The 27,695-nt window shown below is 40.7% G+C and overlaps 1 protein-coding gene and 1 long non-coding RNA gene across 2 annotated transcripts; one reads left to right on the top strand and one right to left on the bottom strand.

Moving 5' to 3' along the window:
• Positions 1-506: 506 nt before the first annotated feature.
• LOC123732571 (uncharacterized) lies at positions 507-1,652 on the bottom strand. The gene is made up of 3 exons (XR_006763240.1): positions 1,497-1,652; positions 906-1,071; positions 507-702 (listed from the first exon to the last, which is right to left on the bottom strand). It is a non-coding gene; the product is annotated as an uncharacterized lncRNA (long non-coding RNA).
• Positions 1,653-2,485: 833 nt separating this feature from the next.
• On the top strand, positions 2,486-26,968 carry LOC106593406 (zinc finger protein 850-like). Its single transcript, XM_045711664.1, has 4 exons — positions 2,486-2,593; positions 7,563-8,316; positions 20,588-20,596; positions 24,483-26,968. The coding sequence occupies exons 1-4, from the start codon at positions 2,560-2,562 to the stop codon at positions 25,885-25,887; spliced, it is 2,202 nt and encodes a 733-aa protein (XP_045567620.1). The 5' UTR covers positions 2,486-2,559; the 3' UTR covers positions 25,888-26,968.
• Positions 26,969-27,695: the final 727 nt, after the last annotated feature.

The following is a 27,695-nucleotide window of genomic DNA, read 5'->3' as shown; positions in this document are numbered from 1 at the left end:
TAAAAGAGCGTTTGATTGTGCATAGTGTAGTCTATGGTGTTGCCAGGGAACATTTACATTACATTTACGTCATTTAGCAGACGCTCTTATCCAGAGCGACTTACAAATTGGTGCATTCACGTTATGATATCCAGTGGAACAACCACTTTACAGTAGTACATTATATATTTTTTGGGGGGGGGTTAGAAGGATTACTTTATCCTATCCCAGGTACTCCTTAAAGAGGTGGGGTTTCAGGTGTCTCCGGAAGGTGGTGATTGACTCCGCTGTCCTGGCGTCGTGAGGGAGCTTGTTCCACCATTGGGGTGCCAGAGCAGCTAACAGTTTTGACTGGGCTGAGCGGGAACTGTGCTTCCGCAGAGGTAGGGAGGTGAGCAGGCCAGAGGTGGATGAACGCAGTGCCCTTCTTTGGGTGTAGGGCCTGATCAGAGCCTGAAGGTACGGAGGTGCCGTTCCCCTCACAGCTCCGTAGGCAAGCACCATGGTCTTGTAGCAGATGCGAACAGCACCCTCTTTGAAGAAGTAGGAGGTGAAGATCTCCTGCACACGGGTTGCCTCTCTTGCTGCGTTGTTGGACCCCATCCTTGAAACATCCTGCAGAGCAGCAGACTTCTCCTCTGGCACACGGCGGCGAGCTGCAGATACCCTCCTGGTTCTTGGTCACCCAACCTTGCATTGCCCTACATGTTAACTGTAGGCAATCTGTAGGAATATGGAAGACAATGTAATTATTAGACTGTTACATCACCAGGTCATTGTGGATTACTAAAGTATAATATCCCTGATAACAAATCATGATAACATTGGATTGTTAGATGCATGGGCACACATATGTACATGTGTAGCATGTGACAATAGCAGGATCATATCAAGGACAGCATCACAAATGAATACATAAATACCACCTGAAGCTTGATAATGAGTTGATTATTTGAATCAGCTGTGCAGTGTGAAGGTAAAAACCAAAATGTGCCCCTCTGAGTCCCCAGGACTGAGAACCACTGCTCTTCATTGGGACCTCTTCATATGTAGACTGGCTTTCATAGAGCTCTTTATCTGAGGACAGACAACCTCACGAGAAACAGACTTCATTATAGTCAAATTACACCACACTGAATATTACGTTTCTATTATCTCCGTCCTCACTTCTAGGGACAGGAACTACACAAAAGTACCTGCCCTATCCAGAATAGCCTCCTCTCTCACTGACAGTTGGGGCTGCTATCCTTTCACCCTCCTCCATGGCTGTTAGCTAGCTACCTACAAATGCATTTGGAGTTTGTTTTTTACAGTGATAAATACATCAAGATAGCTAGCTAATATGTAGTTAGGTAGCTGGTGATATTTAATTCACTTAGCTAGCTATCTATCTATACAGTATGTGAAGTTGTCTAGATAGCTAGCTCATTTAGCAGCTCATTTGAGTTAGCCTGCACTGTAGCTAGTTAGCTAATAATACATCGTTTTTTTTACATTTTCAAAATCTATTTACTTACTTACTTGAATAGGTTCTCCTAGCCTTGTGGATAACTGGAAACAGGGGTAGGCCGTCAATGTAAATAAGAATTTGTTCTTAATTGGCTTGCCGAGTTAAACTTCATTACACCGTTTCACTCGGTAGCACATCCATATGACGTTGAGAAATAGTGCATTGTGGGTAGTTTAGAAGATTTCCCGAAATAAGTTAATAAATATGTAATAACGCAAAAACATAACGGTTTGAACTTATAGGTAACCATATCGTGACTACAACTAGCTTAGTAAGTCTTTAACCACACGGTATTGTCACACTTGTGAGTAAAATCTAATGCGTCCTACACTTTAACTTTTTGTCTGAAATAAAATAAACATTTTACTCAACTGCGTTACCCACTCCAGTCAGCAGATGGCGGTCTGGGAATTTAAGGTGCTGTTGGTGTGACGTATAATGTAGTGGACGGAACTCTTCTTTCAACAGCAGTAACAGTTCGTCAGCCACCTCGGTAGCTTGCTAGACAAAATAGCCGAACCGATAAAGTTCTTTAGATGCTTTAGTGTATATTAGCCACTGTGTTTTAAACCCACTTCTGTCGTCTAGTTAGTTATCAGATTTAATTTCATATTTACGGTGTTGTTGTTATTAGTCAGCTAGCGGGCTGGTTAAGTTAGCATTAGCCTAGCTAGCTAACATCCCCGACCATGAGTTCACTAAGCTACTCTCCTCCTGTTAAAGAAGAGGAGGTCTGCTGGACGGAGAAAGAAGCTCTCGTCAAAGAGGAGGAGGAAGAGGAGGCTGTTTCAATACAAAAACAAGTAGAGGGTGAGACTGTTACCGTGAAAGAAGAAGAGAAAGACGTTTCAGTGAAAGAAGAGGAAGACACGTTCAGAGTGAAAGAGGAGGAGGATGTTACAGTAAAAGAAGAGGAGGATGCAGATTTTGGAGTGAAAGAGGAAGAGGGGGGGATGACTGTCACATCCAAAAAGGAGGAGGAAGAAGAGGAGGAAACTGGATATCTGGGCCCGGTTTCCCAAACGCATCTTAAGGCATCCAATGGTTCTAAAGATGAACTTAGCCATAAGATGGTTTTGAGAAACCGTTCCCTAATTAACACTAGTAAGTACTGTCTTAAAAACAGAGGCACAAACTTTGCAGTTGTTGAACTGATGTTTGGTGTTAAAGGGGAAATCTGCAATTGCTACATCAATTTTTGTACTTTTAAATTATTTATATATAGCCATTGATTCTTGAAGAATATAACACATGCCTCATGAGCTTAGTTCAACTGTTGTACCCCATCAGAACCCCAAATAAGCTTTTTTTACTCTAATGTTTAGAAACAATGTAAATCAACACTGTATAGCCTCAACATGGTTAAAACTATAATGTTGATATCATGGATGGCCAGTCCTTGCATCCATAGGTCTGTCTATGAATTTTAAAAGTGTTTACATTTCTCCAACCCCATCGACATCTTATTACCAAAATAGTGGTGGAATTACAGATTTGTTATTGTTTGAACTGCAGATTGCTGGGTTGTGTGGGTTTTTTAAACAGCAACAAAATGGCTGCCCAGGGGCTTGGTTTGGTAAACAGCTGAGGGATGGGGGAAGGAGAAGTGTAACCACTCTCACATTCATAGAGAAAGCTGTTGTAGCAACCGTAACTCAACACCTAGCGACCCCGTCAAGAAGTTCAGACATCTTGACATAACAGTTATAAGGTGTTGGCTTGACAGTCACTGGACCCAGGTTTGAGTTCAGCTCAGGGCTTCCCCCTGAATTCACTACACTATGAATTCAAGGACTGGCCATCCATGAGGTCAAAATAATTGTTTTAAACAGATTTTGAGGCTATATAGTATATTCTAGAATTGCCAGTGTAGATTTCCTGTGGAGGCAAATTATTAGAGCTGTTGATAAGTCATTGTATAATATTCATCCATTTTTTTTCATGCCCTTACATTAAAGGCAAGACATACCTAGATTCAATTACATTCATGAATTGGTTTGAAACCTTTGTTTTAAAACCTTCTCAAAGTTGGTGCCTTGATGGATTTGTAAAAAATGGTTTGTCATAGAACACTTTTTATTTATTTAAATGTAACCTTTATTTAACTAGGAAAGTCGGTTAAGAACAAATTCTTATTGACAATGACGGCCTACCCCGGACGACGCTGGGCCAATTGTGCACCACCCTATGGGACTCCCAATCACGGCCGGTTGTGATACAGCCTGGATTTGAACCAGGGTGTCTAGTGATGCCTCAAGCACTGAGATGCAGTGTCCGCTGCGCCACTCTGGAGCCCCAAAGTCATGTTCTAGTGCTGTCCCCAACTAAAATATATCTTGGTCAACCAAGAGTCATCTGTTATTTCTACCAATCGCCCCATGTGTTTTTATAAAATCAACTGTATGTAGTGAACTGGTCTGACGCTTTAAGCATTCTGTTTGATTAAATAATTAAGACACACAAATGACTGGAGGGAGCCAGAGATCAAGATAACCTAACCAGAAGAGAGAGAAATTCTGCCGTTATGCTCCTGAAGTTTCCGGTAACGGGCTACACCAGCGGTCGGCAACCTTTTCCATTTGGAGTGCCAATTTATCTGACCATTTCTACTGATCTGGTGCCAGTTATGATTTTCATATGCACATTTTCGTGGAACAGTTTCATTTAATTCATAATAGTATCTCAAAATCATCGAATGTAGATCAATCACAGACAATCTAAATCTAAATGAAAATAATACAAATCTAAAAGTAACTATTATTGCCATTGCCAACTATATAAAAAAAAATAGCCTACATAAAGCCAACAAATAAAAGTTAAATAAATAATAAAAACATTGCATTCTGCAGGTAAAAAATAAATATCCTAAAAATCACATTGGCTGCACATGGCCTGTCTACAACAAACTTGAAACATATCAACTGGGTCGGCCGAAACTCGAGGTAACAGGCTTGCAACATTGTATAAAATATTCTGGGCACTCAGTTTCCCGCGCCAGTGAGTTCGGGACAGACACAGCTGTCGGCTATTTGTGCAAAGAATAAGAAGTAATCAGGTATTTTATGACATTTCCACTGGATCAGAGCATTACTTTTTTCCCTTTTATCCCGAGTGGTTATCGAAAGGGCGAGAGCTGGAAATCTTTTACTAAAATACTTTAAGAAACTATGCATCTGTACAAGTTTGAGTGTTTTCGGTGACAAGCCACATTTCTTCAACTTCCTGAGGTTGAGGAGGCACTGTTGCGCCTATTTCACCACGCTGTCTGTGTGGGTGGACCATTTCAGTTTGTCCGTGATGTGTACGCCGAGGAACTTAAAACGTTCCATCTTCTCCACTACTGTCCCGTCGATGTGGATGGGGGGGTGCTCCCTCTGCAGTTTCCTTGAAGTCCACGATCATCTCCTTTGTTTTGTTGATGTTGAGTGAGAGGTTATTTTCCTGACACCAGACTCCGAGGGCCCTCACCTCCTCCCTGTAGGCCGTCTCGTTGTTGTTGGTAATCAAGCCGACTACTGTAGTGTCATCTGCAGTTGGAAGCGTGCATGGCCACGCAGTCATGGGAGAACAGGGAGTACAGGAGAGGGCTGAGAACGCACCCTTGCGGGGCCCCAGTGTTGAGGATCAGCGGGGTGGAGATATTGTTTCCTACCTTTACTGCCTGGAGGTGGTCAGAAAGTCCAGGACCCAGTTGCACAGGGCGGGGTCTCGAGCTTAATGAGGAGTTTGGAGGGTACTATGGTGTTAAATGCTGAGCTGTAGTCAATGAACAGCGTTCTTACATAGGTGTTCCTTTTGTCCAGATGAGATAGGGCAGTGTGATGGCGATTGCATTGTGGCCCTATTGGGGCAGTAAGCAAATTGAAGTGGGTCTAGGGTATCGGGTAGCGTGGAGGTGATATGATTCTTGACTAGTTTCTCAAAGCACTACATGATGACAGAAGTGAGTGAAATGGGGCGATAGTAATTCCCTGTAGCTCAGTTGGTAGAGCATGGTGTTTGCAACGCCAGGGTTGTGGGTTCGATTCCCACGGGGGGCCAGCACAGAAAAAAAAATGTATGAAATTGTATGAAATGTATGCATTCACTACTGTAAGTCGCTCTGGATAAGAGTGTCTGCTAAATGACTAAAAGGTAAATGTAAAATGTTAGTTCAGTTACCTTAGCTTTCTTGGGAACAGGAATAATGGTAGCCATCTTGAAGCATGTGGGGACAGCAGACTGGGATAAGGATTGATTGAATATGTCCGTAAACACACCAGCCAGTAGGTCTGCGAATGCTATGAGGACGCGGCGAGGGATGCCGTCTGGGCCGTCAGCCTTGTGAGGGTTAACACGTTTAAATGTTTTACTCACGTCGGCCATGGAGAAGGAGAGCCCACAGTCTTTGGTAGCGGGCCGTGTCGGTGGCACTGTATTGTCCTCAAAGCGAGCAAAGAAGTTGTTTAATTTATCTGGTAGCAATTTCGTCCACCTAGAGATTGGACATTGGCGAGTAATTTGATCGGAAGCGGTGGATGTTGTGCTCTCCTTCTGAGTCTGACCAGTAGGCCGCTCAGTCTGCCTCTCCTGTGATGATGATAATAATACATAAAACAAAAAATAACAGTCATTTTAACTTTACAGACAACACCAAAATGGATACTGTCATTAACGCAGTTCTTAAATAATTACACATAATTCTTAATACTGTAGCTGTTTAGTTACAGTCACATGTTCAACTATCATCAGCTGATCCAGGAAATCATTTTCTGAATGCCAGTCAAATGGCAAACAATACGACATGGTTATATATATATATATATATATATATATATATATATATATATATATGGTATCATGATATTTGTTGTTAGGTGAAGTTATGGGTCCTACGTTAGGTCTATGTTATTGTTAGGTGAAGTTGTGTGCCAATTTGGCAAACACTTAGTGTACAAACCCTCAATGTCAGGCTGATGGAAAAGCCAAAGAGCATTTTACTGTTTGAAGTGTTTTAAAAAAAAGTATAAAGCAGTTGATTTGTGATGATGACACAAAAATTATATTAAGCATGACATTCAAGCGAGCCTTACAATTATAATCCAAAGTAGTGTGAAATGTACTCATAAGCAACCTGGAAATGGAGGTTACTCCCCTGAGTTTTCCCCCATTCACATTCAGAATACATTGTGAAAAACTAAAATCTTTACTCACCATTTTTTCTCCAGGCAGATATACTACATCCATAACTAGTGGTTTCCTCATTACCAGATATATTACATCCATAACTAGTGGTTTCCTCATTACCAGATATACTACATCCATAACTAGTGGTTTCCTCATTACCAGATATACTACATCCATAACTAGTGGTTTCCTCATTACCAGATATACTACATCCATAACTAGTGGTTTCCTCATTACCAGATATACTACATCCATAACTAGCGGTTTCCTCATTACCAGATATACTACATCCATAACTAGTGGTTTCCTCATTACCAGATATACTACATCCATAACTAGTGGTTTCCTCATTACCAGATATACTACATCCATAACTATCGGTTTCCTCATTACCAGATATACTACATCCATAACTAGTGGTTTCCTCATTACCAGATATACTACATCCATAACTAGTGGTTTCCTCATTACCAGATATACTACATCCATAACTATCGGTTTCCTCATTACCAGATATACTACATCCATAACTAGTGGTTTCCTCATTACCAGATATACTACATCCATAACTAGTGGTTTCCTCATTACCAGATATACTACATCCATAACTAGTGGTTTCCTCATTACCAGATATACTACATCCATAACTAGTGTTTTCCTCATTAGTAGGGAGGAGTTTCTACAACCAAATTGCGTGTGCATTGCCCTCATTCCGCAATTTTATTAAACACAGAAATTGTCCTGTATTGGAGACCAAAAGTTGTCTGGCACACTGCTTAGGGTTTCAACAACTTGAATAACTCAATCATTGATGTTACTACTAATGTGAAAACAAGACAAAATATGACTATTCTTGCTCCTTTTTTGTGGGCCTTTAACCATCTGTCTGACTTTGTTGTTTACGCAGGAGAGAAACGTAACTATCGTGGACCCTCTGGGGAGGCTCAAAAACCTCATGAAGCTGACAAGGCAGAGAAGAGTCTCTCCACGTCAGAACACCTCAAGAATCACCTGCAGACATCCACAGGGAAGAGAACTCACTGCTGCTCTGACTGTGGGAAGATATTCACCTCCTCAACAGGAATTAAAATTCATCAGAGAATCCACACAGGAGAGAAACGTTTTAGCTGTACTCAATGTGGGAAGAGTTTTACTCAGTCAACCAGCCTGATATCACACCGTATAATACACACAGGAGAGAAACTTTATAGCTGTGATGAATGTGGGAAGAGTTTTGTTACATCTAGCTGTCTGAGTAAACACCGGAGAAAACACACAGGAGATAAATCTTATAGCTGTGCTCAGTGTGGGAAGAGTTTTACTCGGCCAGACAGCCTGATATCACACCAGAGAATACACACAGGAGAGAAACCTTATAGCTGTGATGAATGTGGGAAGGGTTTTGTTACATCTAGCAGTCTGACTAGACACCGGAGAACACACACAGGAGAGAAACCTTATAGCTGTGCTCAATGTGGGATGCGTTTTACTCAGTCAACCAGTCTGATATCACACCGGAGAACACACACAGGAGAGAAACCTTATAGCTGTGCTCAATGTGGGAAGAGTTTTACTCGGTCAACCAGACTGATATCACACCTGAGAACACACACAGGAGAGAAACCTTATAGCTGTGCTCAATGTGGGAAGAGTTTTACTCGGTCAACCAGCCTGATATCACACCAGAGAAAACACACACAGGAGAGAAATCTTATTGCTGTGCTCAATGTGGGAAGAGTTTTACTACGTCTAGCAAGCGGACTACACACCCTATAACACATACAGGAGAGAAACTTCAGCTGTGATCAGTGTGAACAGAGATAATCTGATAAAATACCTCAATCAATGAATTATTGTCACAATATAGAATGTTTTAACATTGTAGTAGGAGTATTTTAATGATGTCACAATGTAGAATGTTTTAAAAGAGGTTAACATTGTAGTAGGAGTATTTTAATGATGTCACAATATAGAATGTGTTATCATTGTTGTAGGAGTATTTTAATGATGTCACAATGTAGAATGTTTTAACATTGTAATAGGAGTATTTTAATGATGTCACAATGTAGAACCCTAAACGTTTGTCCCCTGTTCTATTGATTTCAGCATGATATGGATATTAGCCCCAGGAGGAAAATCCAGGCTCTGAATTGAAAGAGTACTATTTATGTGATTTAACAAAAAGTGACTGACAAAAAAGAGTTGTGTTACACTTACCACGTTGATGACCCTCTTGAATCAAAATGCATCACTCCAAAATGTAGCTGACTGTCTTCTGCAGGTTGTCCTCTAACCATTGAGGTAAAATATATCTCCCATTTCCATGTGTTTTTTTAGTTGTGTTAGTTTCAACAGGACGTACAACCTGATTTCCCCCCTCATCGATATCAGTGATTTATTGCTACTTGTCAAAACAACAGCGTTTCTGATGCTTGTGCAGTTTATAAGGTGCTTGTTTAAAAAAATACAAGTAATATGATTATTGTGGCAGATGTTTATGTATATAGCACATTTTATGTTTAGGTTTTCTATATATCACAAACTGTTTCTACATATTGGTTATTGATTTGGACATGTTAGAACTGTGTTTTGACATTGGGGCTATCCCACCTAGCAACATGTTGAAAATAAGACTATGCCTGACGTCCAATATATGTTCGGTTGTAGTTGAAAGTGGAGAAGATGTCTTTTCTGGTCGTTTTGTCATTGACTTGAAAACAACTTCATTTCAACGTGCTTGCAGCCTATACACATGAACGCAGTATAATAAATTGGTCTATAATCAATTTCATTTACAATCCTACATCACTCCAGCATTTATTGACAACATTCAAATCCTAATTGTCTTTATTCCACGACTGAAAAAGAATGACTCAAATCACCTCATATTTCAAACATTCAGCCTGACAAAAGATACATGTTTTATTATTCCATGCCTCACCATTAAGTTAATTATTGTCAATACATATTAACAAAGGGGTGTACATTTGGTTTGATATTTCATATTTTCAATTAATGTAACATTTAGTAATCAATGATTTATGCAACCAACTGACAATTTTTGGGAACAATTATATTGACATTGTTGCCCTTTTAGAATATCGGGTTCATTCTCAGATGTGCCAACCCAAATGTACTAGAGCATGACATTGGGGACTGGGCCCCGATCCAACAACATGCCTATCTAGTGAACCCTGAAAAGAGAGAGAAGCTCCGCAGTGAGGTGGAAAGTTACTACGGATATTGCAGGAGTTTCCTCTTGAAATCAGACATGTCCGTGGTAAGGACAACTTGGTTGCCAATTTATTTTGACTGCATGTTTTTCCGTATTGGAGATGAGTTGTGTTTGTGCTCGTTCCAAGGGGACGAGAGTTCTAGAAGCTAGTGAGTTTTAGGAAGATGAGAGTTCTAGAAGCTAGTGAGTTTTAGGATTCTATAGAAAGAAAAAGGAGAAAAAAATTATACGTATAATAAATAATTATTTTGTTTTCTTGTTTTTATTTGTTGATTGTATGTTATTATTTAGAAATGTGTTTTTTCTTGTTTTTAATGGTTGACAGCCAGTAGACACCATGTTTATATTGTAGAAGGTGAAGCATTGTAGATGATTATAATGTGAAATGGAAGTTGTAGAGATACTCTGAATGATTGGCTATGAAAAGCCAACTGACATTTACTCCTGAGGTGCTGACCTGTTGCACCCTCGACAACCACTGTGATTATTATTATTTGACCCTGCTGGTCATCTATGAACATTTGAACATCTTGGCCATGTTCTATTATAATCTCCACCCGGCACAGCCAGAAGAGGACTGGCCACCCCTCAGAGCCTGGTTCCTCTCTAGGTTTCTTCCTAGGTTCTGGTCTTTCTAGGGAGTTTTTCCTAGCCGCCGTGCTTCTACACCTGCATTGCTTTCTGTTTGGGGTTTTAGGCTGGGTTTCTGTACAGCACTTTGAGATATCAGCTGATGTAAGAAGGGCTTTATAAATTCATTTGATTGATTGCTTGTACAACTGAAATGTGTCTCCGCGAACTGATTGGTGTCACCTCGTTAGTCAGTATGTGTTACACCTGTGCTGGCTTGTCCATCTCGTTAGTGGGAAGGTGTTTCACCTGAGCTGGTCCAGGTTCTATTTAAGAGTGTCTGGCCCAGTGCTCCAGTTGTCTTGATACATGTGGAGAGTCAACACCTTTAGTTGCGCCACCTTTTTGGTTTGCTTCCTGTCTTTAAGTTTGGTGTGTGTTTTTCTTTTGTTTTCCTCTTCTTGGGAAGATTTAGTGGGTCTCATGGTGGGTGTCTTTTAGGTTCCAGTTGTTGTTACTAGTCAACTTTCAGTAGACACCCCCATAGTGTCTATCAGAACCCCTCCTAAAATCCCACCTGTTTAGTTGTGGTTGTTGTCAGTGACTCTTTGTTAGTCCCTTTTCTATTTAAGGGACATTTCTGGTTTTCTTGCTGGGGAACGTAACAACAAACAATGTGGTAAAACAAGCTGATATTTTGGGTTGGATGTTGCATCATATATGCATCAATGAATTGTTAATATTTGAATCAATGTCGTTTCCTTAGAATGCTCATTACTCTTTCAGTTATTATTCTTTTTTTATCCTCTTATGTTTGTGTAGTACATTTTTGTTAATTTTCATTTGTGTTTTTTCCTGTGAAGCCATTGTGTTGCATCCATGTCTGAAATGTGCTATATAAATAAAGCTTGATTTGAACATGACCCACCAATCAACAGACTCTTGGTCTTAGTGTAAATTCAGTATATCTCCCACTATGTCAAATAGTGCATGGTATGTAAGTTTATCACTTTTCAACCAATCCAGTGCATTCGTTGAAAATGAACAATATGTCAATGGATTCAACTACTGAAACAAAAAGATCAATCCCACATTTCCAGCCTGTTGAAGGTGTGGTGGAGTGGTAAACACCACCCCCGGCTCTACCAGGGGCTTGAGGTGGTCTCCCACAGCTCTGATTATGTCATGTTCTGTGGCCTTGCTGTTCCATTTCTTGACTGCCCCTGCAACACAGAAAGAAAAACCTTTAGTCATATATGAAACACTCAAAGTTATGGATATGGAGCATCTATGGCCTCAGTTACACCTGGCACCTAAATGTGACTTCTGTCATCCGATCACTCCAAGTTGCATTGGGTTCAGATCTACCAGGATGGGCCTTTGACAGTCAGGCCACCAAATATGCATCAGCAATGTAAAGAGATGTGGTGAATGAGTGGGGAAAAGTACATTTTACACAAATTACCTTCATATCAAAGAACAAATGTGTGTGCCTGAGGGGAAATTAACTTTCATACAGACGAAAGGGGGGAGAAATTACACCAAGATCAGTGGACAATTTGCACTAATGTAAATAAACATGGATGATTGAACATATTCCCTTTTGCTGACGTGATGAACCACTAAGGGGACATAAATATTTACCATCTAAACCATGTGTGACCTCTCACCTCTCTGGCTGTAGAAGTGTTCTTCCTAACCAGTCCCTCAACAGCTCTCTGACTGAGCTCCACCCTCACTGGGTCTTCAGAGGAGAGGAAGGCTGAGGAGGGATGGAAGGATGAATGGATCAGTCAGTCAATAAAGTGTAGAGCTGCTGTCTGACAAAATCACTATTTTAGTTGTTCATTAAAGTAAATAAGGCTTTATGACTGCTGAATACCAATGATCAATCACTTAGATCATGTATTTTCAGGTAGAGATACATCCTTGGGACGTCCCTAGCCCATTGAAGTTGACATTTGAAATGGTTAGAGTTAAGGTTAGGGTTTAGGGTAGGGATGTCCCAAGGATCCCAGATTGCATTGACCGTTGTGCATTCTTCTGTCTCTTTTACATAGCAGGTGTAAAAGAAACACAGACAAGACAAGTCGGCATGCAGTGCATTATGGTCATTGTAGTTTAAAAAAATAGCATCTAATTATGCCAGTCTGTACGTAGGGTTGTTAGAGAAGAGTGTGATTGTCAGCCCTAACAATCCATTCTAGAACCTTATCAGGCTCTGAAAATGACTTAATTGATGTTACATCTATTCCTTCTATTCCAGAGGACAGCAGAGGAACTTCATCGATTCTACTCTTTCATCAATACAAGCAGTGAACATCTGAAATTCACCATCAACTTTGATGCACATGAAACAAGTTATCTGGACATTTTGATTTAAGAGGAATGGGGATGGCTTTAGCACAGACCTATACTGGAAGCCGACTGACAGGAATTCTCTCTTACGGGGAGTCAGCTTCCACCCTACACCCCTAAAAAAAAAAATTGTAATACTTGAGTGAAGAAAACATTTTAAAATGTACATTTGTAATTTTAATTTTGTAAATTTAAAACAAAAACATAACTGTTTGTACTTATAGGGAACCAGATCATGAATACAACTCAGTTACTAAGTCTTTAACCACACTGTGTTGTTACACTGGTTAGTAAAAACTCATGCTTCCTACACTTTAACTTGTTGTCTGAAAATAAAATGTACATTTTACTGAACTGCGTCCAGTCAGCAGATGGACTAGATGCCGCTTAGGCCGCCCATTGTGACTCCGTCAAGAATTCAGCAGAGCAAGTTTGTATGAAGGTCTGGTTATTAAATGGGTACATAGTTCAATAGTAATATCCTCTAAAACGCTCTGGTGACAAACTTTGCTGCCCTGTTTCCAATTGTCCACATGGCTGGGAGAAACTATTCAAGTAAGTAAGTAAATAGATTTTGAAAATGTAAAAAACGATGTATTATTAGCTAACTAGCTACAGTGCAGGCTAACTCAAATGAGCTGCTAAATGAGCTAGCTATCTAACCAACTTCACATACTGTATAGATAGGTATTTGGTGATATTTAATTCAATTAGCTAGGTAGCTGGTGATATATAATTCACTTAGCTAGCTAATATGAAGTTAGCTAGCTAAGTGAATTAAATATCACAAGCTATCTATTTATCACTGTAAAAAACAAACTCCTAATGCATTTGTAGGTAGCTAGCTAACAGCCATGTAGGAGGGTGAAAGGTTAGCAGCCCCAACTGTCAGTGAGAGAGTAGGCTATTCTGGATAGGGCAGTTACTTTTGTGTAGTTCCTGTCCCTAGAAGTGAGGACGGAGATAATAGTCACATAATATTCAGTATGGTGTAATTTGACTATAATGAAGTCTGTTTCTTGTGAGGTTGTCTGTCCTCAGATAAAGAGCTCTATGAAAGCCAGTCTTCATATGAAGAGGTCCCAATGAAGAGCAGTGGTTCTCAGTCCTGGGGACTCAGAGGGGCACATTTTGGTTTTTACCTTCACACTGCACAGCTGATTCAAATGATCAACTCATTATCAAGCTTCAGGTGGTATTTATGTATTCATTTGTGATGCCATCCTTGATATGATCCTGTTATTGTCACATGCTACACATGTACATATGTGTGCCCAAGCATCTATCAATCCAATGTTATCATGATTTGTTATCAGGCATATTATACTTTAGTAATCCACAATGACCTGGTGATGTAACAGTCTAATAATTACATTGTCTTCCATATTCCTACAGAGACCTTGTAACTGGAGATTCCTTCAAAACGATTGCCTACAGTTAACGTGTAGGGCACTGCAAGGTTGGGTGACCAGGGTCATCTGGGACTGCCTCCTGGAGGAATTTGGGTGTGTGAAGGCTACCTGTGTCCTGTGTAACTTCATGAGGATGGACACGAGGACCAGGAGGGGATCTGCAGCTCGCCGCCATGTCCCAGAGGAGAAGTCTGCTGCTCTGCAGGATGTTTCAAGGATGGGGTCCAACAACGCAGCAAGAGAGGCAATCCGTGTGCAGGAGATCTTCACCTCCTACTACTTCAAAGAGGGTGCTGTTCCCTGGCAACACCATAGACTACACTATGCACAACCAAAGGCTCTTTTAAGAGCCATTCACATTGCAGTAAGAGTATTCTTCCATTTACTTAGCTATGTCAACTGCAGTTATTGAATTCACAGTTTCTCTCCCTTTGATTTCTACTTCTCAGGTGAGGGTGCTGTTTAGGTAAGGGTGTGCAAAAACAAAACAGGCTATATTAAATCACCCATATTGAAAAAATTTGACACCCTATATCCCACACCAACACATTCATGTATCAATCTGATTGATGGATTGTGTTGTGCAGTAAGCAGGCTCAGGTGTAAAACTGTGGCTCCTTCCACCTTCAAAGAATAGGCAAGAGGGCCAACCATGGAGAATAGTAAGACACTTTGTTATTTCTATAACTAGGCTATATTGTTTGTCCTTGTGTGTCCGTTCATGTTTTTCAGCATAAAGTACTCTGCAGCCACTTAGTGTGGTGTGGACACCAGGTGAGGCCACACAGATTCCTGTTGAACACTGTCGCTTTAACTACCTTATTTTCTCAATAACAGTCTCTCCTTCACTTCATCCCTCTCCTCTTCTCCCTAAATCCTCTAGGTTATATCAGCTGTGTCGGTGAACCCCTCCTGCATCTGAACTTGCTACATAGAGGGCACAGCATGATCAGAGGTGAGAGGTCACTTGGTCAGGTCAACAGGAAGTATTATTAAAGAGATGCTTTACATTGAAATACAGATAGAGATGCAGTAGTCCCAGAGTTAATGATCCCAAGTCAGTTTATATTATACAGGAAGTATTATTCAAGAGATGCTTTACATTGAAATACAGAGAGAGATGCAGTAGTCCCAGAGTTAATGATCCAAGGTCAGTTTTGCATTTCATCTCCTGATTGATGACTAACAATGTCAGAATACAAAATAAAAACAAGGCTTAAACATGTTCTCTCTCTCCATCTGTCTCTCGTCTGCAGGTATGTTTTGATCTGAGAGGATGCCAACCCCCAGTCCCATCATCGCCACCTCACCCGCTTTTAAGAACCTTTGAGCCGACATGAGACTTATGTAATTGTGATGAACTGAGAGAATATTTATGTAGCACTGTGATTCATTAATCATGTGCTGCCTTCCCTGCTCCTATGTGCTTACCTCTTTCCCTTTCTATCTTTTACACCTCTCTCACCACCTCCTCTTTCTTCCTCTGTTTTTATAATGCACAACAGATGTGCATTGAAGTACAGATTGAAACTTGTATTTATAACACTTGGATAATGAGCTTTTCAATAAAGCGTTTCACATTCTCTACTGGTTGAAATGAAGTGTAATTTGATGAAATACTCCACCTATCCTGTGTTTATCAGATCAATGCAGATGAAGGGCATTAGATGTTGAGATTAACCAGTGTTAGAGTATTTACATGATGCATAGGAAGTGTAGTGTTCTGTTTTTTAACATTATATTTCTGTCTATATGAATGAACTAGTTAAATCCTGTTTCTAGTCTATTAGTTACAATGTGTAACCATTGATGTCCCAGGACCAAGATTGGTAAACACTGTTGAAGTGTATAATTGTAATACATACATGCAGACACAGCGTCATTCAAAGACTGGAATTTGATACTCCTGGTATTGGATATGACTGAAAAATTCTCAAAGACATTCATACCTAAACTGCACCTTTATTTGCCAAGGTAGAGTACATGATCAGTGAATATATTAAATGTACAGGCTACAATGTGGGGATCTCATGCATGGTAATAACTACATGTATATACGACTTGCATCCTTGGCACAAAGTTATATTATATTCTACTCAATCCATAGGCTTCATTAATGTCATTCAGACTGTTTTGAAGTTGATACAACTGGCTATGATAGCTGAGGTTCATAGCTAGGTTCTGAACTAATATGTATACCAAACGTTTGGGTCCATACACAGATCGGCTAGATAGCTAGCTACACATCCATAGGCATACAGGTATTTTAATCATCCACTGCACAATAAGCAAGAACATAGCTAGCTACGTTATTTCATCTATCTGGATGGCAAATATCAGCAAGGCAAGCTTACACAATTGTACATTCAATTTGCAGTAAATTCTTCAACTAGCTAGATTCTATACATCAACTGTTTCACAAAACGACAGCCTGGTTTGCTGGTTGTTTCAGGAGTCCCTAAAACAACCAGAAGTACAATTTCATACCCATGTCACAACACCCATAAAGCTACTCAGCTAGCTGGCTAATGTTAGCCAGTCAGCTAGCTTGCTAAATCGCGATTTTCGTAAATGAACTTCATGATAAAAAAATGTCATACTCGTTTGTCTCTACATTAACTAACATTCCTGTCAAATGTACATGTTTTCGCATGATTCGTTATGACGTTATAATCCCTTACATTTGCTTCCATCCTAGTATTTCTGTCCGCCATCTTTGATCCAGTTCAGTTCTGAGTAGGGGTACCCCTCTCTCCTAGTATTTCTGTCCGCCATCTTTGATCCAGTTCAGTTCTGTGTAGGGGTACCCCTCTCTCCTAGTATTTCTGTCTGCCATCTTTGATCCAGTTCAGTTCTTTGTAGGGGTACCCCTCTCTCCTAGTATTTCTGTCCGCCATCTTTGATCCAGTTCAGTTCTGTATAGGGGTACCCCTCTCTCCTAGTATTTCTGTCCGCCATCTTTGATCCAGTTCAGTTCTGTGTAGGGGTACCCCTCTCTCCTAGGATTTCTGTCCTCCATCTTTGCAGAAGAAAGTCAAACAGTTACTCGTGCAGCAGCAGCCTCCCCCGGGAAGAAGTTTAAGATGCGATGGAACGGTTGACGAAAAAAAGAGATCACAGAAAAAATATATTGATTTATTTAGGGGGGGGGGGGGTGGTAATGGATATTTTAGGACTATTAACTTTTGTCTGAAAATAAAATAAACATTTTACTCAACTGCGTTACCCACTCCAGTCAGCAGATGGCGGTGTGGGAATTTAAGGCGATGTTGTTAGTGTGACGTATAATGTAGTGGACGGAACGCTTCTTTCAAAAGTAGCAACAGTTCGTCAGCCACCTCGGTAGCTTGCTAGACAAAACAGCCGAACCAATAAAGCTCTTTAGACGCTTTCGTGAATATTAGCCACTGTGTTTTAAACCCACTTCTGTCGTCTAGTTAGTTATCCGTTTTAATTTCATATTTACGGTGTTGTTATTAGTCAGCTAGCGGGCTGGTTAAGTTAGCATTAGCCTAGCTAGCTAACACCTCCGACCATGAGTTCACTAAGCTACTCTCCTCCTGCTAAAGAAGAGGTCACAGTAAAACAAGAAGTAGAGGGTGAGTTCGTTTCAGTGAAAGAAGAAGAGAAAGACGTTTCAGTTAAAGAAGAAAAAGACGCGTTCAGAGTGAAAGAGGAGCAGGGAGAGATTACTGTTACATCGAAAAAGGAAGAGGAGGAAACTGGATATCTGGGCCCGGTTTCCCAAACGCATCTTAAGGCATCCAATGGTTCCAACGGTGAACTTAGCCATAAGATGGTTTTGGGAAACCAGGGCCTGATTAACACTAGTAAGTACTGTCTTAAATACAGAGGCACAAACTCTGCAGTTGTTGAAAAGATGTTGGGTGTTAAAGGGGAGATCTGCAAATGCAACAGCCATTTTCGACTTTTAAATTATTTACTTATAGCCATTGTAAATCAACACTATAGCCTCAACATGTTTAAAACTATCATGTTGATATCATGGATGGTCAGTCCTTGCATCCATAGGTCTGTCTGTCTGTAGTTACATTTCTCCAACCCCATCATCATCTTATTACCAAAACAGTGGTGGAATTACATATGTGTTATTGTTTTAACTGCAGATTGGTTGGTTGTGTGTTTTTTTTTAAACAGCAACAAAATGGCTGCCCAGAGGCTTGGTTTGGTAAACAGCTGAGGGATGGGGGCTGGAGAAATGTAACCACTCTCACATTCATAGAGAAAGCTATTGTATCAACTGTAGCCCAACACCTAGCGACCTCTTCAAGAAGTTCAGACATATTGGTGTAACAGTTATAAGGTGTTGGCTTGACAGTCTCTGGACCCAGGTTTGAGTTCAGCTCAGGGCTTCCCCCTGAATTCACTACACTATAAATACAAAGACTGCCCATCCATGAGGTCAAAATTATCCTTTTAAACAGATTTTGAGGCTATATAGTATATTCTAGAATTCATCCATGATGTCATAATGATAGTTTAACCAGGTTTCTAGGCTATATAGTATATTCTAGAATTGCCAGGATAGATTTCCTGTGGGGGTCAAATTATTAGAGCTGTTGATAAGTCATTGTATAATATTCATCCAATTTTTTTCATGCCCTTACATTAAAGGCAAGACATACCTAGATTCAATTACATTCATGAATTGGTTTGAAACCTTTCCTTTAAAACCTTCTCAGAGTTGGTGCCTTGATGGATTTGTAAAAAAGGGTTTGTCATAAAACACTTTTTACTTATTTAAATGTAACCTGTATATAACTAGGCAAGTCAGTTAAGAACAAATTCTTATTGACAATGAAGGCCTACCCCGGACGACGCTGGGCCAATTGTGCGCTGCCCTATGGGACTCCTGATCACGGCCGGTTGTGATACAGCCTGGATTTGAACCAGGGTGTCTGTAGTGACGCCTCAAGCACTGAGATGGTGTCCACTGTGCCACTTGGGAGCCCCAAAATCATGTTCTAGTGCTGTCCCCAACTAACATACATCTTGGTCAACCAAGAGTCATCTGTTCTTTCTGCCAATCGCCCCATGTGTTTTAATAAAATCAACTGTATGTACTGAACTGGTCTGATGCTTTAAGCTGTTTGATTAAATAATTAAGACACACAAATGACTGGAGGGAGCCAGACATCAAGATAACCTAACCAGAAGAGAGAGAAATTCTGCCGTTATGCTCCCGAAGTTTCCGGTAACGGGCTACACCAGCGGTCGGCAACCTTTTCCATTTGGAGTGCCAATTTATCTGACCATTTCTACTGATCTGTTTGCCAGTTATGATTTTCATGTGTATATTTTACTGGAACAGTTTCATTTCATTTATAATAGTATCTCAAAATCATAGATTGTCTGTGATTATTCTACATTCTAAATTAAAATTATACAAATCTAAAAGTAACTTTTATTGCCATTGCCAACTATGTAAAAATAACCTACCTAAAGCCAACAAATAAAAACATTGCAGACTGCAGTTAGAAAATATCCTGATAAAAGGTCAGTTAGGAACACCACTTCATTTTAAGAACGCCAGAATAAAGAGAGAATGATTTATTTCAGCTTTTATTTCTTTCAGGTAGAAGATATCCTGATTAAAATAAATGTCCTATAGGTCACATTGGCTGCCATGGCCTGTCTACAACAAACTTGAAACATTGTATCAACTATCAACTGGGTCGGCCAGAAACTCGGATAGCAAGCTTGCAACATTGTATAAAATATTCTGGGCCCTCAGAGTTTCCCCGGCCAGTGAGTTTGGGACAGACACAGCTGTCGGCTATTTGTGCAAAGGATAAGAAGTAATCAGGTATTTTCTGACATTTCCACTGGATCAGAGCATTACATTTTTCCTTTTTATGCCGAGTGGTTATCAAAACGGTGAGAGCTGGAAATCTTTTACTAAAATACTTTGAGGAACTATTGTCATTCGCAATTGATTTCGATTAGACTTTTTTTACTTGCTGTTTGAGGTGAAGAAACATTTGCTTTGAGAAGCTCCACAACTCATTAGTGGTGCTGCATTAAGACAATCAGAAATACTATCAGACATCCCCAAATGGGCACATTTATAGGCCTACATTTGCACACAGGCCAGGTAGACTAGTCCTACTTCTATATGTGTAATCAGGTGGGTGTCCTTACTCACCATTGACAGGAGTGTTTCAAACAAAAGACAATGAATAAATTGACAACTGACGCATTTATAGGCCTAGAATACAGTATATACATATGAGATGAGTAATGTAGGGTATGTAAACATTATTAAAGTGACTGGTGATACCTTTGATAAAGTCCATTTATTAAAGTGGTCAGAGATTGAGTCTATGTTGGCAGCAGCCACTCAACGTTAGTGATGGCTGTTTAACAGTCTGATGGTCTTGAGATAGAAGCTGTTTTTCAGTCTCTCGGTCCCAGCTTTGATGCACCTGTACTGACCTCGCCTTCTGGATGATAGCGGGGTGAACAGATAGTGGCTCGGGTGGTTGTTGTCCTTGATGATATTTTTGGTCTACCTGTGACATCGGGTGTTGTAGGTGACCTGGAGGGCAGGTAGTTTGCCCCCATTGATGCGTTGAGTAGACCGTACTACCATCTGGAGAGCCTTGCGGTTGAGGGCGGTGCAGTTACAGTACCAGGGGTGATACAGCCTGAAAGGGTACTCTCAATTGTGCATCTGTAAAAGTTTGTGAGTGTTTTCGGTGACAAGCCAAATTTCTTCAACTTCCTGAGGTTGAAGAGGCACTGTCGTGCCTATTTCACCACGCTGTCTGTGTGGGTGGACCATTTCAGTTTGGCTGTGATGTGTACGCCGAGGAACTTAAAACATTCCATCTTCTCCACTACTGTCCCGTCGATGTGGATGGGGGTGCTCCCTCTGCAGTTTCCTTGAAGTCCATGATCATCTCCTTTGTTTTGTTGATGTTGAGTGAGAGGTTATTTTCCTGACACCAGACTCCGAGGGCCCTCACCTTCTCCCTGTAGGCCGTCTCGTTGTTGTTGGTAATCAAGCCGACTACTGTAGTGTCATCTGCAGTTGGAAGCGTGCATGGCCACGCAGTCATGGGAGAACAGGGAGTACAGGAGAGGGCTGAGAACGCACCCTTGCAGGGCCCCAGTGTTGAGGATCAGCGGGGTGGAGATATTGTTTCCTACCTTTACCGCCTGGAGGTGACCCGTCATAAAGTCCAGGACCCAGTTGCACAGGGCGGGGTCTCGAGCTTAATGAGGAGTTTGGAGGGTACTATGGTGTTAAATGCTGAGCTGTAGTCAATGAACAGCATTCTTACATAGGTGTTCCTTTTGTCCTGATGAGATAGGGCAGTGTGATGGCGATTGCATCGTGGCCCTATTGGGGCAGTAAGCAAATTGAAGTGGGTCTAGGGAAGCGTGCAGGTGATATGATTCTTGACTAGTTTCTCAAAGCACTTCGATGACAGAAGTGAGTGAAATGGGGCGATAGTCATTTAGTTCAGTTACCTTAGCTTTCTTGGGAACAGGAATAATGGTAGCCATCTTGAAGCATGTGGGGACAGCAGACTGGGATAAAGATTGATTGAATATGTCCGTAAACACACCAGCCAGTAGGTCTGCGAATGCTATGAGGACGCTGCGAGGGATGCCGTCTGGGCCGTCAGCCTTGTGAGGGTTAACACGTTTAAATGTTTTACTCACGTCGGCCACAGAGGAGGAGAGCCTACAGTCTTTGGTAGCAGGCCGTGACGGTGGCACTGTATTGTCCTCAAAGCGAGCAAAGAAGTTGTTTAATTTATCTGGTAGAAATTTCATCCACCTTGTTGTCTAGAGATTCGACATTGGCGAGTAATATGAGCGGAAGCGGTGGATGATGTGCTCTCCTTCTGAGTCTGACCAGTAGGCCGCTCAGTCTGCCTCTCCTGTGATGATGATAATAATAATACATAAAACAACAAATAACTGCATAGTTTTCTAAGGACCTGAAGCGAGGCGACCATCTCTGTCAACGCCATCTTGCACAGTCTGGGTGGTCTGCCAAGGCACGTTTCATTTGGTATCCGTTTGGGTCAGCATGGGGAATGATTGTATTTCCCCATAGTATGTTGTACCGAAGTTGACTGGCGGAAAGGGAGTGTAACTTTATGACTATAATTATTGTTCCCTGAAGGAGGGAAATGAGGTACAACACCTGTTTGGCTCCGCCCCTTCCTGGGTCAGTGAAGAGTGATATTAAATTAAAGGAATAAATCTGAGCCTCACGCTCATCACCTGTGGAAGGCGGGGCTTCAAACGAGGTACGGATTTAATAGTATGTTGTACCTAGTTTCCCTCCTTCAGGGAACAGTAGTTATAGTCATAGCGTGTGGATTTAATAGTATGTTGTACCTAGTTTCCCTCCTTCAGGGAACAGTAGTTATAGTCATAACATGTGGATTTAATAGTATGTTGTACCTAGTTTCCCTCCTTCAGGGAACAGTAGTTATAGTCATAACGTTAAGCTTGTCATATGATGAACTTCAACTTAAATACTGGATCTGGCTGTCGGACAGTTTTTTTTGTATTGAGATCTCTGAAATGCACTCTAAATACATAACATTTAGTGTCTCCCTATGTTACGGTGGGAAAACCGTTTCCATGGGCACAGAAATCCTAAATAATTTCAGTTTGCTAAATCCAATGGTTCTGAGAGCCACCTTAACTTTATTGACACCCAAATGGATACTGTCATTAACACGGTTCTTCATTAATTACACATAATACTTAATACTGTAGCTGTTTAGTTACAGTCACATGTGCAACTATCATCAGCTGATCCAGGAAATCATTTTCTGAATGCCAGTCAAATGACGAACATCACGACATGCAACAACAACCAAAGTGCTTCTTCATTCATTACTCTGGTAAAGACAGTTATGCCGTGCTCCATGTTGGATCCAACATCCCAAACAAATTGATGTGCTCTAGTCTGTAGTTATTGTGGTTCGGTGAAGTTATGGGTCCTACAGTAGGTCTATGTTATTGTTAGGTGACTTTATGGGTCCTACAGTAGGTCTATGTTGTTGTTAGGTCAAATTATGGGTCCTACAGTAGGTCTATGTTGTTGTTAGGTCAAATTATGGGTCCTACAGTAGGTGTATGTTATTGTTAAGTGAAGTTATGGGCCGATTTGGCAAATACTTGGTCGACAAACCCTCATTGTCAGGCTGATGGCAAAGCCAAATTGTATTTTAAGTGTTTAAAAAAAAAGTAGAAAGCAGTTGATTTGCAGCAATAACACAAACATTATATTAAGCAGGACATTCAAATGAGCCTTACAATTATAATCCAAAATAGTTTTAAATGCACTCATAAGCAACCTGGAAATGGTGGCTATTTTTGCTGTCAGCCTATGAGAACTTCCCTGAGTTTTCCCCCACGGTGGTGAATTAGTGAATAGACACAGACCTTAATGTGAGTTCCCTTGAGTAGAACTCCTGATCTTGCACTGTCATATTCAGAATACATTGTGAAAAAACGAATATCTTCGCTCACCATTTTTGCTCCATGCAGATATACTACATCCATAACTAGTGGTTTCCTCATTACCAGATATACTACATCCATAACTAGTGGTTTCCTCATTACCAGATATACGACATCCATAACTTGTGGTTTCCTCATTAGCAGGGAGGAGTTTCTACAACTAAATTGCATGTGCATTGCCCTCGTGCCGCAATTTTAGCAAACACAGAAAGGGGCCTATATTGGAGACCAAAAGTCGTCTGCTTAGAGTTTCAACAACATTAATAACTTATTTCTAGTCTACAGTCATAGATGTGAAAACAAGACAAAATATGACTATTGTTGCACATTTTAAGACAAATTTCAAATTATCATTACATTCATTACAGACGTCAGTTGTTGTACAACATTATGGCTATGCTGTTGACATCACCTTTCACAGTGGATTTCTGCTGTTGTGGGCCTTTAACCATCTATGTGACTTTGTCATTCACACAGGAGAGAAACTACAATATCGTGGATCCTCTGGGGAGCCTCAACAACCTCATGATGCTGACAAGGCAGAGAAGAGTCTCTCCAGATTAGAACACCTCAAGAAACACCCGCAGAGATCCACAGGGAAGAAATCTTACTGCTGCTCTGACTGTGGGAAGAGATTCACCTCGACAGCAGGAATTAAAATTCATCAAAGAATCCACACAGTAGAGAAATCTTATAGCTGTTCTCAATGTTGGAAGAGTTTTACTCATTCAACCAGCCTGATATCACACCAGAGAACACACACAGGAGAGAAACCATATAGCTGTGATGAATGTGGGAAGAGTTTTACTTCTTCTAGCAAGCGGACAACACACCATAGAACACACACAGGAGAGAAACCTTATAGCTGTACTCAATGTGGGAAGCGTTTTACTCAGCTAAGCAACCTGATATCACACCAGAGAATACACACAGGAGAGAAACCCTATGGCTGTGATGAATGTGGGAAGAGTTTTACTCGTTCAACCAGCCTGATATCACACCAGAGAACACACACAGGAGAGAAACCATATAGCTGTGATGAATGTGGGAAGAGTTTTACTACATCTAGCATTCTGACTCTTCACCAGAGAACACACACAGGAGAGAAACCTTATAGCTGTACTCAATGTGGGAAGAGTTTTACTCAGCTAAGCAACCTGATATCACACCAGAGAACACACACAGGAGAGAAACCCTATAGCTGTGATGAATGTGGGAAGAGTTTTACTGGTTCTAGCAATCTGACTCGACACCAGAGAACGCACAGAGATGAGAAACCTTATAGCTGTGCTCAATGTGGGAAGAGTTTTACTACATCAAGCAAGTGGACTACACACCATAGAACACACACAGGAGAGAAACCTTATAGCTGTACTCAATGTGGGAAGAGTTTTACTCAGCTAAGCAACCTCATATCACACCAGAGAACACACACAGGAGATAAACCTTATGGCTGTGATGAATGTGGGAAGAGTTTTACTCATTCAACCAGCCTGATATCACACCAGAGAACACACACAGGAGAGAAACCATATATCTGTGATGAATGTGGGAAGAGTTTTACTACGTCTGGCATTCTGACTCTTCACCAGAGAACACACACCGGTGAGAAACCTTATTGCTGTACTCAATGTGGGAAGAGTTTTACTCAGCTAAGTAACCTGATATCACACCAGAGAACACACACAGGAGAGAAACCCTATAGCTGTGATGAATGTGGGAAGTGTTTTACTGGTTCTGGCAATCTGACTCGACACCAGAGAACACACACAGGAGAGAAACCTTATAGCTGTGCTCAATGTGGGAAGGGTTTTACTACGTCAAGCAAGCGGACTACACACCATAGAACACACACAGGAGAGAAACCTTATAGCTGTACTCAATGTGGGAAGAGTTTTACTCAGCTAAACAACCTGATATCACACCAGAGAACACACACAGGAGAGAAACCCTATGGCTGTAATGAATGTGGGAAGAGTTTTACTGGTTCTAGCAATCTGACTCGACACCAGAGAACACACACAGGAGAGAAACCATATAGCTGTAATCAATGTGGGAAGAGTTTTACTCAGTCAAACAGCCTGGTACAACACCAGAGAACACACACAGAAGAGAAACTTCGTAGCTGTGACCAGAGGTAATCTGATAAAAGATCTCTGATCAAATATTAGAAAATACATGCATGAAGGAGTTGTTTCATGATATCAATGAATTCATGTCACAATGTAGAATGTTAACACATTGTAGTAGGAGTATTTTAATAGTGTCACAATGTAGAATGTTTGTAGAACCCTAAACCTTTGCACCCTCTTATCAATTGATTTCAACATGATATGGATATTAGCCTCAGGGGGAAAATCCAGGCTCTGAATTGAAAGAGTTACTATTTATGTGATTTAACAAAAAGTGACTAACAAAAAAAGAGTTGTGTTACACTTACCTCGTTGGTGACCCACTTGAATCAAAATGTAGCTAGCTGTTTTCTACAAATTGTCCTCGAACCAGGGATGTACATTTTTTTTCCCAGATTCCGTGTGGTTTTTGAGCTGTTAGTTTTAACAGGACGTGCAACCTCATCTGCCTCCTCTCGCACAAATGATTTTAGCATGATATTGATGAGTTATGACAAATAACAAATAAGTGTTGCGTTCCTTTGTTTAGCGACCCCTAAATTTAAATGCATCACTCCAAAATGTAGCAGACATTTCTGCAGGTTGTCCCGTAACCATTGAGGTAAAATATATCTCCCATTTCCATGTGTTTTGTTTAGTTGTGTTAGTTTCAACAGCAGGTACAACCTGATTGTGTCAAGGTGGGCAGTCAAAGAAAATTGTGTTTTGCATTTGGCCAGTGAGTTGCCATGGATCTTATTTTAACTGCATGTTTTTCCGTATTGGAGATGAGTTTTGTTTGGGCTCGTTCCAAGGGGGACGAGAGTTCTAGAAGCTGGTGAGTTTTAGGAAGACGACAGTCGGAAGCTAATTTTAGAAATGTATATATTTTTCTATTTTTATAATTGTTGACAGCCATCAGACATCGTGTTTATATTGGTGAAGGTGAAGCATTATAATGTGAAAGGGAAGTTGTTCTCTGTTGGTGGTAAGCAAACTTGTCCAACAAAAATAATGTGAAATGGAAGTTGTTTTCTGTTGGTGGTAAGCATACTATTAAGGTCTTTGGTTTTTCCATTTATGTTTTAAGGTTGGACTTTAGCAGGTATAGCTCGTTAGCACGTATAGCTCGTTAGCACATATAGCATCGTTAGCACGTCTAGCTCGTTAGCACGTCTAGCCCGTTAGCACGTAGGACGCACTGATTGGTGTCACCTCATTACTCAGTCTGTGTTACACCTGTGCTGGCTTGTCCATCTCGTTAGTGGGAAGGTGTTTCACCTGAGCTGGTCCAGGTTCTATTTAAGAGTGTCTGGCCCAGTGCTCCAGTTGTCTTGATAGATGTGGAGAGTCAACACCTTTAGTTGCTCTACCTTTTTGGTTTGCTTCCTGTCTTTAAGTTTGGTATGGGTTTTTCTTTTGTTTCCCTTTTCTTGGGCAGATTTAGTGGGTCTCATGGTGGGTGTCTTTTAGGTCCCAGTTGTTGTTACTAGTCAACTTTCAGTGGACACCCCCATAGTGTCTTTCAGAACCCTCCTAAAAAACAAGCTTATATTTTGGGTTGGATATTGCCTCCGATTTAATATGTTAATCAATGGAATTTCCTTAGGGTGCTCATTAGTCTTTCAGTTGTTAGTCTTCTCTTTGTGTACTAAATATATGTTTATTTTCATTGTCTTTTATTAGTTTTTTTCCTGTGAAGCCATTGTGTTGCATTCATGTCTGAAATGTGCTGTATAAATAAAGCTTGATTTGATTTCAACAACAAAATGTTTTTCTTATTTAACCAGGTAGGCCAGTTGAGAACAAGTTCTCATTAACTGCTACCTGGCCAAGGT

Source organism: Salmo salar, chromosome ssa02 (assembly GCF_905237065.1).
Source record: "Salmo salar chromosome ssa02, Ssal_v3.1, whole genome shotgun sequence".
NCBI lineage: Eukaryota > Metazoa > Chordata > Actinopteri > Salmoniformes > Salmonidae > Salmo > Salmo salar.
This window is presented reverse-complemented; position numbering and strand designations above follow the sequence as displayed.

Bases quoted from the DNA above. Each gene is read 5' to 3' on its own strand.
- LOC106593406 (XM_045711664.1), top strand. From the start codon at position 2,560: ATGGTTTTGAGAAACCGTTCCCTAATTAACACTA. The intron at 2,594-7,562 runs GTAAGTACTGTC...TTGTTTACGCAG, and splicing joins CCGTTCCCTAATTAACACTA to GAGAGAAACGTAACTATCGT.